The following is a 13,599-nucleotide window of genomic DNA, read 5'->3' on the forward strand; positions in this document are numbered from 1 at the left end:
AGACTTATTCATGTTCATGACAGGTGTTTATGACAGTGTCATGTCAGTCTTATTCAGCCCCCTTCAAATAAAGTGTTACCAAAAATTGCCAAATGCATTATTTAAGCAAATAAATCCACAGTGAAAAATTGTAGCAATAAAATAAATTACATTATGTCAAATGACAATATGCGTTTAGCACCAGATGGAAGTCACAAAGCAGACAGCAGCTCTAGCAAAAACCATTCAAACACTAAAATAAACTACATTCTGTCAACAACTCAATAATTACTACAGAGTCTTAAGCATAGATGCAAGCTGTCAATCACATTCACACCTGCTTATAATAATAGTTCAGTCTTACCTCATCGGATGTACTAACAACAGCTGAATAGCATTTTGTGAGGCACATTTTTTTATTGGAACATCTCATGGGTTTAGTTCTTGTTTCACTGTTGGTAACTAAAACTGCAGCCATGGTTATAGCTTAGTACGAGTACTACCTACTTTAAATGCAAACCTGTTTCTATTTCTAGTTTGTATTATTTTAGAGTCAGTATAATCAGTGCAGGCAGATCTTCACTAGATGTTAGTCTGATGTTCTGTTCTGGAGTCTGTAAAGGTGCATTGTAATTTTCTCCAGAGACTCGTTGGAATCACCACCTGGCCGATACCAGAGCAGTGGTATGGATAACTGATCTGGGAATGTTCTGCAAACTGGAGTACCTTCCTGGAGGCTTAAGGGCTCAGCACATGAGGAATGACAAGAGACAGGCAAAGGTTTCCACTTCACAGAGTCAAATCCAACAGCAACAACAGCAACCAAACTTGAAATATTTTCAATTTTGAAATCTCTGTACATGAAGTCTCTGGTTAGAAATTATTAATCTAATGACATACATACTCTGAGTAAGTACCTACTGCTTCCCAGACTTGGACACTTTTTTACCAGGCATCTAGCAGTCTGTTCTGATGATGCCGTCTCCAGATGTGGGAGCTGGAATGCTATGTTTCATCTTCGTGTCTGACATGTTACTTCTGCTGCCAAACTGCCTGACTCCATTTTCCCTTACTTTGTTCTAGAGAAAGTAGAACGTACACAACTAACTATGAACCCCGGTGTACTGCTGTCACTTTGATGCATAGCCTCATTCTTTGCTGCACATTGAGTATCAGACAAAACATACACTCCACTACATTCCATACATGGATAACTCAGAAGCAGCCCACTTTTTCATAATGCTTATCTTGACACGGAGCTCTGATTGCCCTGGGTATGACTGCAATAAGTATTTAATCATTAGAGAAATGGCAGCGTGTTTATCAGTGTGCTGATGATGGATTATTTTCTGTGCAGTGGGGTCATTCTTCAGGTGATGGATTATGTTAATGGATGATTTAACTCCAATCAGACAGCTCATTTCTCCCACAGTAAGGAACTAATAATGCATCATGATTAAACAAACTCACACATGGAACATAAGAAGAAGAAGATCCTTAAGGGATATTGTTTCAATCAATAACAAAGAGCTAGAGTAATGAGCCAAAACATTAAGACTAACTCTGTTGTTTTACCCGGGCACATCTGCCACCAAACACAGACTCACTGTAATTTGGCAGGATCTAAGGCTTGGGCTGCTTTGAAAACCCGAACTCTTCAAGACATAATTCTGGGAGCACTCATTATTTAACTGGAACTGGAAATTCAAACTTGTGGCCAGGAATGGAAAACATCATATAACAACTACTTGTATCGAAATCAGGAAGTAGCAGACCAAATTATCCATTAACCTGAGTTATACGAGTCCAAATGCTGCCTGCAGACTAACAGGGCTCAAATGATATATATATATATATAAAACTGTGACACGAGAGCAGATCTGCTATTTCCCTGTGTGAATCATTTATATTATGGCTACCCAAAGAAGTTATTCATTCTTTCATCTTCTTCTTTATTTTGAAATATTCTTTGTTGTTCTTTTAAACTCGTTCTCCATAGAAAAAGTTTTCTTCTACCTCGGCTATTAATTTGGCATATTGAATGTACCTGTGTGTTTCCATGGTTTATTTATGTCGTCACACTTGTGGTTACTTCCTTCATCCTCCAATCCGTTGCCAGCAACAAGACACGCTCCATAGACTCGCTAGCCCAACCTTCAGGCCTCATATTAGGACTTTGTGTGTTATTTGCCTTGAAGCCTGCTTCATGTTGGAGGCAGAGCAGAGTCATGTTACTCCAGTCAAAGCTGTATAAACAGAATCCTTCATCCTCCATCACTATAATATTAAAATGTAAATATAAATCAGGTGTTTGCAGCAGAAAAAAGAATCGCGCTCCTTTATTGCCCGGTTTGAAGAGAAAGGGGAAGAAAAGAGAGTTTTCTTTCCTTTTTATCCGAGCCATGAAAGGGTGAGAGTTTTTCACAAGGGTCTTTGATATACATGAGCAAACACACACACACACACACACATCTATGCTAATTTTCCTCGCTGTGGCTCGTCTCTGCCCCGCCGAGTGGAGGAATAGTAAGCTGTTGACCCGGTGGCTCCAGATGCCAGACAAGGCCCCCGTCCCTGATTGGACTCCACGGTGCTTCAATCAGCTTAATTGGCCACAACTAGAGTATCAGTGAGAGGAGAGAGACGAGAGTGGATTGCTGGAATTGGAATAAAATGAAGAGCTGCGTGGCGCATGCCTTGTTATTTGTTGACTGACGTGTCTACAGAAGCGGGGTGATGTGCCGCCAGATCTCAGAGCTACAAAAAGAAAAACAAGCTCTGACTCTGGGTTCAGGGCTTTGTTTACCTCTTGAAGCTGTCAGAGTGACAGCAGCAGGTACTTTATGAAGGAAACGTGTTAAAAACAGCATTTTCGTTGGCGCTTCACGTTGGGTTGAAGATCGCTGGAAGCGGCTTGAGGAGCATTGTGAAATGGTTCAGCACTTTAACTAGGATTAAAAATGTAAATTTAAATGAAATTTAATCTTCCTGGTTGGCATGTCAGTGGATGTGAATTCAGACATTTTGATAAGATTTTTCTGGGCATTTTATTGCAGTAAAATAACCAATTTAATTGTATGTGTTTGTGTCAGAACAAACTTTAATTAGCAAATGCAGGAAACAAATCATCTGAAATAGACCAATCTGCCAAAACATTATGACTATAAACAAGAAAAATCCCCATGATGCACTTTCTGGAGCTGAGTGATGCGTCTCATTGGTGTAACAGTTTGTAATATGTAAAATCCACTCTTTTGAGCTTTACATCATGTTATAATGTTATTCCCTCATTAAAAAATACTTGGAGTGCTGCTGCTGCTGTTGAGAAATCCTTTAATCTCCCACTGCAACTATCCATGGACTAGAAAACAAGCTTCTGTTTCATAGTGCACCCCTTCCTGTGACTCAGCTCCTCCAGACTAGTGGCAGCAGCAGTTGGCAAACACCTGGTGCAACTGCGTTTCTGGTGAACACATCATAGGAATGCCTTCATGTACTATGATTATGCCCCTTTAATTTTGTCACTTTTGTTGCAAATCAAGCTGAGTCGAGTTACTATATTCAGTTCAATTCTTAAATTTCTTTATTGATCAATGATCCCAAAGGGTAATTAAATGTCATAACTCATATCATCCACATATCTTCAAAGCGTGTATTGGATCGTGATTCTATGAATAGGAAGAATTTCTAGTAGCAGTCGGTGTTGCAACAAATCTGAAAAAGCCTCTGACTGAAGATGCTACTGCTGTATAATATGCTAACAATTCAGCATCCAGGCAGCAGAGATGATATTCCACAGAGATGATATTCTCTGCTCAGCGGAGAGCAGAGAATATCATCTTTGTAGTGTATTAATCATCTCGTAGTGTGGATGACCTGGATGACATGTTACAGTCATCCAGGACAGTAACATGTCCTGTATGATGCAGTCACAAGCTCTGCTAATCCTCCTTATCTGTTTTTGCTGCTCCTCTTTAAATCTCTGTGTTATGGTGGAAGAGATGTTTTTAACTTCCTCCTTCTCTGGTCTTTGGTCCTGCATCATATCAAAAGTAGAGTTGCTTGGCTACAACCAGGCAGGAATTTGGGACAAACAAGCAGTTTGTCAGCACAGCAGTGGAGGAGTGATGACAGGGGCTTGTCTTACAGCCAATCAGCTTGCAGTAATAGAGCTGACTGTATTCCAGAGTGCAAAAATGAGGCTGTCAGTCAGCTCACTTCTGACAGGAACTGGGTCATACCACACCACATTAGTCCCAAACTCAGCTGCAAATCTACAAAACCAGGAAACAAATATTTACAGTTCACTTCCAACTATGGCTGTAGGTTTGGCTAAAGCTTTAAAATCACAAATGCTATTCATCCTCAGATTTGAATTGCAAATCAAATAAAAATTCTCTTCGAAGCACAAAGTTAGAAGCAAGCTCAAAAGGAAGCAGAAGCTTTCAGCACATCACCGCAGTAAATTCATTTGCTACAGTTTTTATTTGCATGCAGCTCAGTTGATTAAAAAATCCAATATGCAGCAGTGCAACTGATGCAAACAGAGACATGTCCCGATGTAGTGAGGAATGAATAAAATCTCCCTTCTGGTTCAAAGGTCAGAGTGTCTTCCAGCAGTGAGCCGTTTCCTCCATGCTGTCAGCAGTCCTCTCATGCTCTCGTCCATCGATTTTCCTCCCTTTGCAGTAACGAATCTCAGAAACCCAACCTGCCAACCTTTCAGCAACATCTATCCTGACACATTTCTGCTTTTCACTCTATTTTTTCCTGAAGGTGTAAAACATACAGAGTAAATATAGAGTAGAGGCCGTGATTATGGAGAAATAAAACATTGCTCTGACCAATCACAGCAGTAAGTAAACTGGAAGAGTTAGTCGATGCGTTTCCATTTTAATCTTTGTCTATATTCTCCTAATGTTGAAAAAACACAATTCTGCAATCGTGGTGTTTCCATCAAACAAGGCATGCAATTTAAATCACATTTGAAAAAGCTTAAGTCATTAAAAATAAAGGCAGTGACTGATATAAACAGTTACATGAGATATATTCAGTCATGACACTAGCGTTCATCATCTGCCAAAGGAGTGTTGGAGTGTCTATGTATGTGGTGTTTTGGGAAAATTGTAGTCGGCCATTTTACAGAAGAGCTTTGGATTCAACACATTGGAATGACAACTTTTAATGAAGTGTGATGCTGTGAGAGCTCTGGTAGAGCCAGCGGCGTTTCCATTGTCCAAAAACCCCAAAACAAACCACCATCCTCCTACTGCTTCCTGTCGTCTTCTTCATGGTTTTACCAGAAGTAACATCAGGCTGTTGATCACCTGACTGGTATGATTCTAAAAAAGTGTTTCCATTGCAATTTTGCGAAATGCAACTATTTCGGTATGGTTGAAAAACCACGCTAAACCTCATTTTTTTAGTGAAAAACCTGAGGTTTTTTTTATGTGTGTGTTTTCATTGGGCATATTAATTTTCATAATTTCAATTTGCCGATTCTATGCTCTGTTAAAGGAAACAGCTAGTGATTGTTGTCCTGCCTCTGTGTCAGTTGCTAATGCTTCTATGCTTCTGATGAATGAATGAATCTCTCCAGATAACACTGTCTAAAGTCCTGAGCCTCCAGAGACGTGGAGGTTCAGGTTTCATTCAAATGGGTCGGAATACGACTGAAAGATGAGAAAACAACAGACTTGTTTGTTGTGTTTTATGAACCGACTTACTTCCCTTGTTCATTTGTTTTTCTGTTGTTTCTCCAGCTCTTCCTGTTCCAGTTGTTGAGAGGCCTGTCCTACATTCACCAGAGGTACATCCTTCACCGCGACCTGAAACCACAGAACCTGCTCATCAGCGACACAGGAGAGCTAAAACTCGCCGACTTCGGTGAGTGGACTGCAAACTGATCCTCTGACGTCGATGCTAATTTTCTTCCTTCTTCTCTTTGTACAAGAGTTAGCATGTACCATTTGTGCTGATATGCTGTGTTTGGTTCTCTCCAAATGTAGCGTTGTGCTTCATGGCCAAACATTTCTACTTTCTTCTTGGTTGTGTCATTACATTGTTCCAGAAGTTCCTTCATTCCGATGCAGCTTCGTAAGCCCAAACCATGATGCTCTGTTGCTTTAAGAGAGAAGATGCTTCCTTCTTAACCCTCCCAAACAGCCACATTTGATGTTTTTCTTACAAGCACATGCAAAAAATGGCTAAAGTTGCTTGATTGAAGTAAATGTATGAATCAATGAGTTCCCTGCCTCTGGTCTGTGTGTTTTTGAACCTATCCACATACTAGTGTGTGTGGGATATGACTTGGATTCATGTACAGCAAGTCTACTTCCTGGGGGGACAAACTGGTCAGGCTGCCTCATTTAGCGTTGTCCATCTGTCTGCCCATCCATCCATCCATCCGTCCATCCAGGCATGTCTTTTGTCCAGCACACCCTTTTTATCTCTCCACCCATTTCCTCCTTCTCTCTGCCCATCCATCTTCTGCACCTTTCCGCCCCTCTATCCCTCTGCCTAGACAGATGGGAGGAGGATTGGGGTGTGCGTGGGTGTGTGTGTGTGTGTGTGTGTGTGTGTGTGTGTGTGCTTCATCAATAATGCAAACCTTGTATTAGTGTAGAAACATTACTGTGAAGGAAATGAGGAAGAGAAAAATAATGGACAAAATACCAAATGAGCAAATATGAAAATCCCACTGTTGTGGGAGCTCATCAACACACACCCACACATCCACACACATGCACACAAACGCACGCAGTCAGGTCTGGCCGGAGGGGGGCCGGATGAGGAGGGTGAGGTGTGTGTGACTCCAGAGCTTCTGGGGGTCTCTGCTTGGCAGCAGGAATACTAACAGTCCACAGCTGAGGCCTGTGGCTCTGGCTGGGGTCCGCATGAGGGATGGAGGGGGGGCGTCAATGGAGAGGAAGCTGAGGCTGGCGATGGGAGGCGGCAGAGCGCTGCATCCATCAGTGACAGGCAACAGACACTGAGTAAAGATAGAAGTTGGGTTGTTACTCTGAACATGACCAGCCTGACCCACAATAGTTAACATCTCATCTCTTCACCCTGCAGGTCACTGACATGAAACCTCCAACTAGGATATTATTACATAGTAGGTCATAATGAAAGACTTTGACTAGAATGGGGTTTAAATCATCAACAAATCATCCCTTTGGATTTCCTTTTCTTCATCTTCTTCTCTTCTGAATCTCAAAGTTCCTTCAGCTTCATATGTGAGGAGTTTCTCCACAACCTTCCTGAATTCCTTTAATTATAGAAATCAATCTTGTATTTTAGTCTTTTGCTTTTGTTTTTCAATTTGATCTTAGTGGGTCATTCTCAACCTTATGACAGCTTTAGCTGTCATGTTGCTAAAGTGTCTGAGTCGCTGCAGTCTTTCCACATTTATTCTCCAGTATATAAAATAATCTGTACAGCTGGAGCATCATCGCTTCTGTTTATTCTATCTGCGTCTACTCTTTTTTTTTTTCTTTTGTTTTTTTTGATCGTCTTGCTGGTGAGCATCAGATCATTATCATGCTGAAAAACACAAGCTTTACCAGAACTGATGACCAGGCTGATTCTCCTCCAGTGTTACTGCAGTTGTTTGGTTCAGCTGCAGACAGTAGAACTATGGCTGAAGCTGGTTCTGTGTTAGCTCTGCTCCTGTTGTAACAGAACAAACACAAAACTCCACTTTTATCTCCTCAGTCCACAGAACATTTTCCCACATCATCAAGATATGTTTTGGAGGAGACGGGCCTTTGTGTTCTTTTGGGTCAGCCGTGCTTTCTGCCTCTCTCTTTTTCTTTATTGTTGATCTATGAATGCTGACCTTAACTAAACCAAAACCTTTAGATATTATTCTGGGTTATTTTGTACAAAAGCGTTTAACTATCAGAGCTCGAAAAGAAACTCAGGAACAATATCTCGTTAAAACAGAAATAATTTCTCGTTATGTGATGCAAAAAACCTTACCACAAGAAAGTTTTCTTGTTTTAGCAAGATTTTAAGAACTTGTTATAATGAGACTCGTATTTCATTGAAACCAACATATATTCTCTTTTCAATAAGAAAGGTTGTAACGGTGAAATAGCAGCACATCTACTTCATCTAGAGGAATCGGGGTGAGGAGAGTCAAAGCAAACTGTTTTATGCATTTTTAACATAAATATCAGAGGAGAGTATTTTTTATATCTCGTTAAACAAGAAAGCTTCGATAATATATAAAACTTATCTCATAACTGCAAACTTTTTTATTTTGAGGTGACACAGATGGTAGAGTGTGTGATCCAGGTACAGAGGGCTTAGTGATTGGTTCGAATCCTGCCCTGATTCACTGCATGTGAAACAACAGTTTTAACAAGAAATTGAGTTTATTTCCAAGCTCTGGCAGTAGAACAACTTTGTAGCCTCATGGATTCAACTTCACAACTTTCCTGCGAAGCTTTCCATCTTTGCAGGAAAGCTTGTCCCAGGTTTTCTCCAGTTGTGGTGCTCTGCTGTTTTTTGCAGTAGTCCACTGTGACTCCATCACATTGATCTCTTCCTGGACCAACACAAGAGCTGTTCTGTTTGGAACCCCAGCACACAGAAGAAAACAGGAAACAATGTGGCAGCGCTTAAATAATAGCATTTATTCAACCCTTGTGCAAGTAAGAACTGAAATGAAGTCAGACTGGATTTCCTCTGAGCCTGTGTGAACTGAAGGGCGTTATTAGACTGGTAGAGCTCAGAGTTGTGAAAGTGGCTTTGAGGGTCTGCAGCCTGATATTAATCCAGGGAGTTGAGAGGCTGGACATTACCTGCTAAACGTGCTGGTATTATTATTGAATCATCCCATGCTTATGCAGGGGGCTCATAAGGCTCAGCCTAACCACGGAGCAACAGTTTCTCATCAGCCAAAGAAGCCGGGGTTCTGTATCCCGCTGCTGGATGTGGGTCGGTCCAGATGCTCCTCTCTGCTCCACTGTGGATTTACTCTCTTTTTAATGAGCAGAAACAAGCAGCAGCGTTGTAAATGAGGCTTTAAGAAGCCTGCGTTTCATATCAAGGACACAGTTAATTGAGGCCAACTAAGCCTTCTGATGTGTACTGTTTGTGTGGAAGCAGCTGTGTGAACTATTAAAGTTACTTTTCTCTCTCAGTTCACACGCCTTCCTCACCTACAGGTGATTATTTCAGGCCTGATTTTGTTTCTTCCAAAACTTCCCCCTGAGCTGTGTCAGCTGCTGCAGGGTCTGGGTGAAGTAAGAGGCGGCAGGGGGATTTGCTGATTCGTCAGATATTAACTTACTTTAATATCTCACACTGAAATTTGTTTTCTTAATGACCGCGATACATTAGGGACAGTAGTGGTGCTGTAGGTTTTTGTTGGTTATAGTCAGAAAGAACAAAAACATCAGTCTGGACTGAATTAGAAATAATACAGTGGATCATTTCCTGCATTTCTTTAGGTTATTAAGACATACATTCAATTCAGATACTTTGTTGATCCAGAGGGAAATTAAATGTAACTAAACAAGTTTCTTCAGAGTTTTTGTAAATGCTGACAGCTGAGGGCAGGAAGGGTCTCCTATAGCTGTCTGTGTACCAGCAAATCTGAAAAAGACTCTGACTGAAGAATATTTTACCATTCCTGTAGAAAGGATCCCTTTGCCATTCAGGACTTTTCCACAGTAGGACACAGCTACAGGTCCAACAGCAGCACCAACACAGGTCAGAAGGAAACTCCACAGATTCTTGAGTCAGCATTTCATTCCACTATCATTTCACTTAAAACATGAAGAACGTCCTGCTATAAGTGAAACAATCTGCCGCTGGAACTAGCACTGTTTTTTTTTTAATCATTATTGAGGAATTAATGACTTAAGACATGATCCTATATCTTGCTGAGAATTACTTGTGAGTTTAGTCTTATTTCAAGTGTACCAGAATTTAATTTATTTTTTCTTGCTGAGTTGTTGAAAAGTCATTCAACATGAGCATTTAAATCATCGGTGTTTGTTTGAAAAAACACTAACAACCTAAATATATTTGCTTCTATAAATGTTACATTACCTGAATAGTTCAGTTTAATTTGTGTTTTTTATAAATTAAAGTTGAAAGGTTAAAGCTGTCACTGGACGCTATTTTATCATCAAAATATTCACATCGTTCTGTTCTTAGATTTGCTTCTGTTCTTCAAAAGCAAATCTAAACTACATACCAGTCAGGTGTGAGAAGGAAGATCAGGTATACATATCTGTTTCACACTCAGCTGACATTCATGCTGAAAAATCTCTAAGCTTTACTCTAGTTTCTCCTGTGGAGGAGAGCTGCTGTAGCTAGACAATCACTGATGTGTGTGTGTGTGTGTGTGTGTTATAGTGGGGAGTTTCTGTGGAGTAATAGCTGCTGGGATAATGATGTGTGAGGAGGGAAGCAATGTGACAATGGAGCTGGAGGAATGTCCCAGGCACCCGATCGGACTGTTTGGATCTCCCCAGTGTGACGTTCGGCCCAGTGCCTCGCTGCACCAGTAGTAGCACCACTGGGCCTGAACACACATGCAGATGGTCTTTTTGAAGTCAATTAGGTTAAGAAATGCAGCTGATCTGTGTGTGGTTTGGTCCAAACTTGGAAATAAACTGAAATGAGCAGCTGAGATGAACGTGTTTGGTAATTACTGAGCTGACTCATTACAGACTACTGTACCCTCATGCAGAGCGTGTTACAGTCCGCCTTGTGTTGGCAAATAAGCTTTGACGATGACAGGTGGTGTATTCCCAATTTATTAACATGTATATGTAGATATGTGCATTATTTTGGATCAGTTACTTGGGCTGTTCTATACTCGGCATGTTAAGGCCAGGGATGCTACAAAACCCAGACTCTGGGATTCTAATTTCTAATTGATTTTAAAAGCTGCTTTGTCAGATCAAAAATGCCGCAAGCAACTGTTGTTTTTAATCAAACTGCTTCACTGAACAAAGGGATCTGTGTAAAAAGATTAGCACTGGAACAAAAAAAAGTGTCACCTTTAAATGTTGTTTTTGTTGTAAATCAGAGTAAGAGTATACTGCCCCCATCAGGTCAGAGCAGGAGTGGCCTCAAATTTTCCATCTGAAAATCTACCAGAAATGTTGTTTTTGTGCCCTCCCTGATTTATAGAATAATAATATTTCCACCAATGATTCACTCAGCAACACTGCTGCCTACGATTCTTTTAACTATGAAATTCTGAAGTTGAAAACCTTCTTAAGTCACATTAGGCTTTCTGCCTGGTTGCCTACCATAGTTAGTTACTTAGACTCTTTTATTTGTTTTGATGACCTTCACACTATTTCCACTGGCTTATTGGTTACTTTAATAGCTCTTGTATGTTAAGTCAAGTTCAAGTTTATTTGTGAAGCACATTTTCAGCAACAAAGCAGTTTAATGTATTTTATATCATGAAACAAGTAATAAACATTACATTTTGTCAAATGCCGTCATCACAATCATCAAGAAAATACACATAAAAATATTGATCAATATTCCACAAAAATCAATTAAAATTGAATAAAGTGATTGTAAAGTTGATCTTCTCAATTTTACTCTTTTTTTGTCAATTCAGCTCAGTTCAGTTTATTTACATAATTCCAGTTATGTAAATAAACATAACTAAAAGGCACTTTATTAAAAAACATCAGTTCAGTCCAATCATACATACATTATCATACATACATTCCATCCAGTTCACCACTTCAAGAGCTGAAACCCAACAGACCAAAAGAACTCAGTCCAAAACATTACCATGTTGGACTTATTGATTTTCTTCTTGCTCAACACTTTGGTGAAACCCTGTTTTACATGTGTTCTATAATTAAAAAATAATAAATAAATGTATCTATTTTAAGGTTTTGGTGTGTTCTACTTCTCTTCAGTGGCTGACAGCAGTCATATTTCAGTGTTTTTAGATTAGATTTGTTAAATCAAATAATAAACTTGCAGAAGTTACAGAATCAGAGAGCAAAGGAAGCCTGTAAAACTGTGCATACATGTGCATCAGCAAACATCAAAAAAGTGGAAGTGAAGGGCCAAAATGATCCTGCTACGACTGGACACTCAGACGAGGTCAAACACAAAATGGTCAGTCTGTTAATAAGAGGTATTTTATAAAATCTCCAACAATATTATTTGTTGGAAATACATGAAATTGGGCATATTTTCAGGAATCTTCTTTCTCAGGACTTCTTCATACCTAACTGTATCCAAATGATAAAACAAAGAGGTACGCAGCCCGTTTTATTTCTCCACACCATCCTCCTTCACCCTGTCCACCTTGTCGTCCTCCCTCCTGCCCTCACCACTGTATTTTTGTTGAACCCGTAAAAGTGTAAGATAGTGATGTATAATTAACATGTGACCTTTCTTTGGACTGCTACCTGCACAGGAAGGAGGTTAGCTGGAGAAGCGCTCCAAGTGAAGGTGGTTGAAGGTCTGAGTGTGTTTGAATCCAAAGGTCAGACCTTTGAAGTAGTGTCCTCTTTGTCATGGGACACAGGGGGCTTAGAGGGGGAAGGTTGAATCCATTTGTCTTTTCTGTTGCCATTATATCTGCTGTAACATACCCACGTAGATGTGGTAACGTATGTTGGCAGTTTTGTGTGCGCTCAGGGAGTTAGGCTTTTGAGCAAATGAGATATTTTCCAGTGTGTGCTGAGCACAGTGAGCTAAGACATTTGGCTGCATTTAAAGTGTCTGTGGGTGGAAAACAAACTTGCCATTGGTCAGTGATGGCGGAGAACCAGCTCCATCACTAATTTTATGTGCAATCTTGCTGATTGCAGATGCTTGTTGTGTCATTAGCTGTATTTGGTTCACCACAAGCACTTTAGTCACTTTTTTCCTTCAAATCTTTGCTGTAGCCAAGAGCCTTACTCCTTGTCTCTATTGACTCCACATATTAGCTAAAACATACTCATATGATGGAAATTAGCTTTTCAGCCTACAGTTCAGCTATTCCATCCATCTATCCATTCACTACCTTCAGCTTGTTAGCTTAAGTCTTAGAATACAGGGTTGATGAGCTTGGTCTTCAACTTGTCACTAATTACTAATCCTATCTAGCTACTACCCAGCTGTCTTTGCTATCAGTTGGGGAACTGCTGGATTATTGCCTGATGTGTGTCTGTTAGCTCAGGAACCAGATAGAGATGGAATAGTTTTTATCATCCCAACATCCCTAAGCAGAATAAAGTGAGTGTAGAAAATTGCTGATTAAAAGATGTGATATATGATCAAAGTCGTGGAGGAAATTATCTCTCAGAAATAAAACAGAGAAATATTAGATAATTAAAAACTAAGCTTTGCTGCCAGCCGATGGATGAGAGTCATTACACAGATAAAGAGACCAACGCATTATTCAACCTGAAGCCCTCAGAGCAGCACCAGTGTGTGTGCCACCTACTGGGCCCCAGCAGCATATGGTTCAGCTGGAAGTGTTGACAGGCGTGCTGGGAACAGTGGGAAGCTGGACGGCTTGGTATTCCTTCATCCTGACTTTCCACACACGCTTTATTTCTCCAGCAAACAACAGCTGCATAAGCTACAAAAGCATGCCAACCTCCAACCATTATAACCTCCTTCATG

The 13,599-nt window shown here is 40.3% G+C and overlaps 1 protein-coding gene across 3 annotated transcripts in view; it reads left to right on the top strand.

Moving 5' to 3' along the window:
* cdk14 (cyclin dependent kinase 14) overlaps positions 1-13,599 on the top strand; it is a 152,873-nt gene that overhangs the window by 59,536 nt on the left and 79,738 nt on the right. For all 3 annotated transcript variants that reach the window (XM_015052357.1, XM_015052355.1, XM_015052356.1), the window contains exon 7: positions 5,742-5,865. In XM_015052357.1, coding sequence (XP_014907843.1) covers positions 5,742-5,865 — 124 coding nt within the window. The remainder of the gene's footprint in view (positions 1-5,741; positions 5,866-13,599) is intronic.

The sequence above is a fragment of the Poecilia latipinna genome, unplaced genomic scaffold, assembly GCF_001443285.1.
Source record: "Poecilia latipinna isolate Pla-1442-1.1 unplaced genomic scaffold, P_latipinna-1.0 Scaffold1105, whole genome shotgun sequence".
NCBI lineage: Eukaryota > Metazoa > Chordata > Actinopteri > Cyprinodontiformes > Poeciliidae > Poecilia > Poecilia latipinna.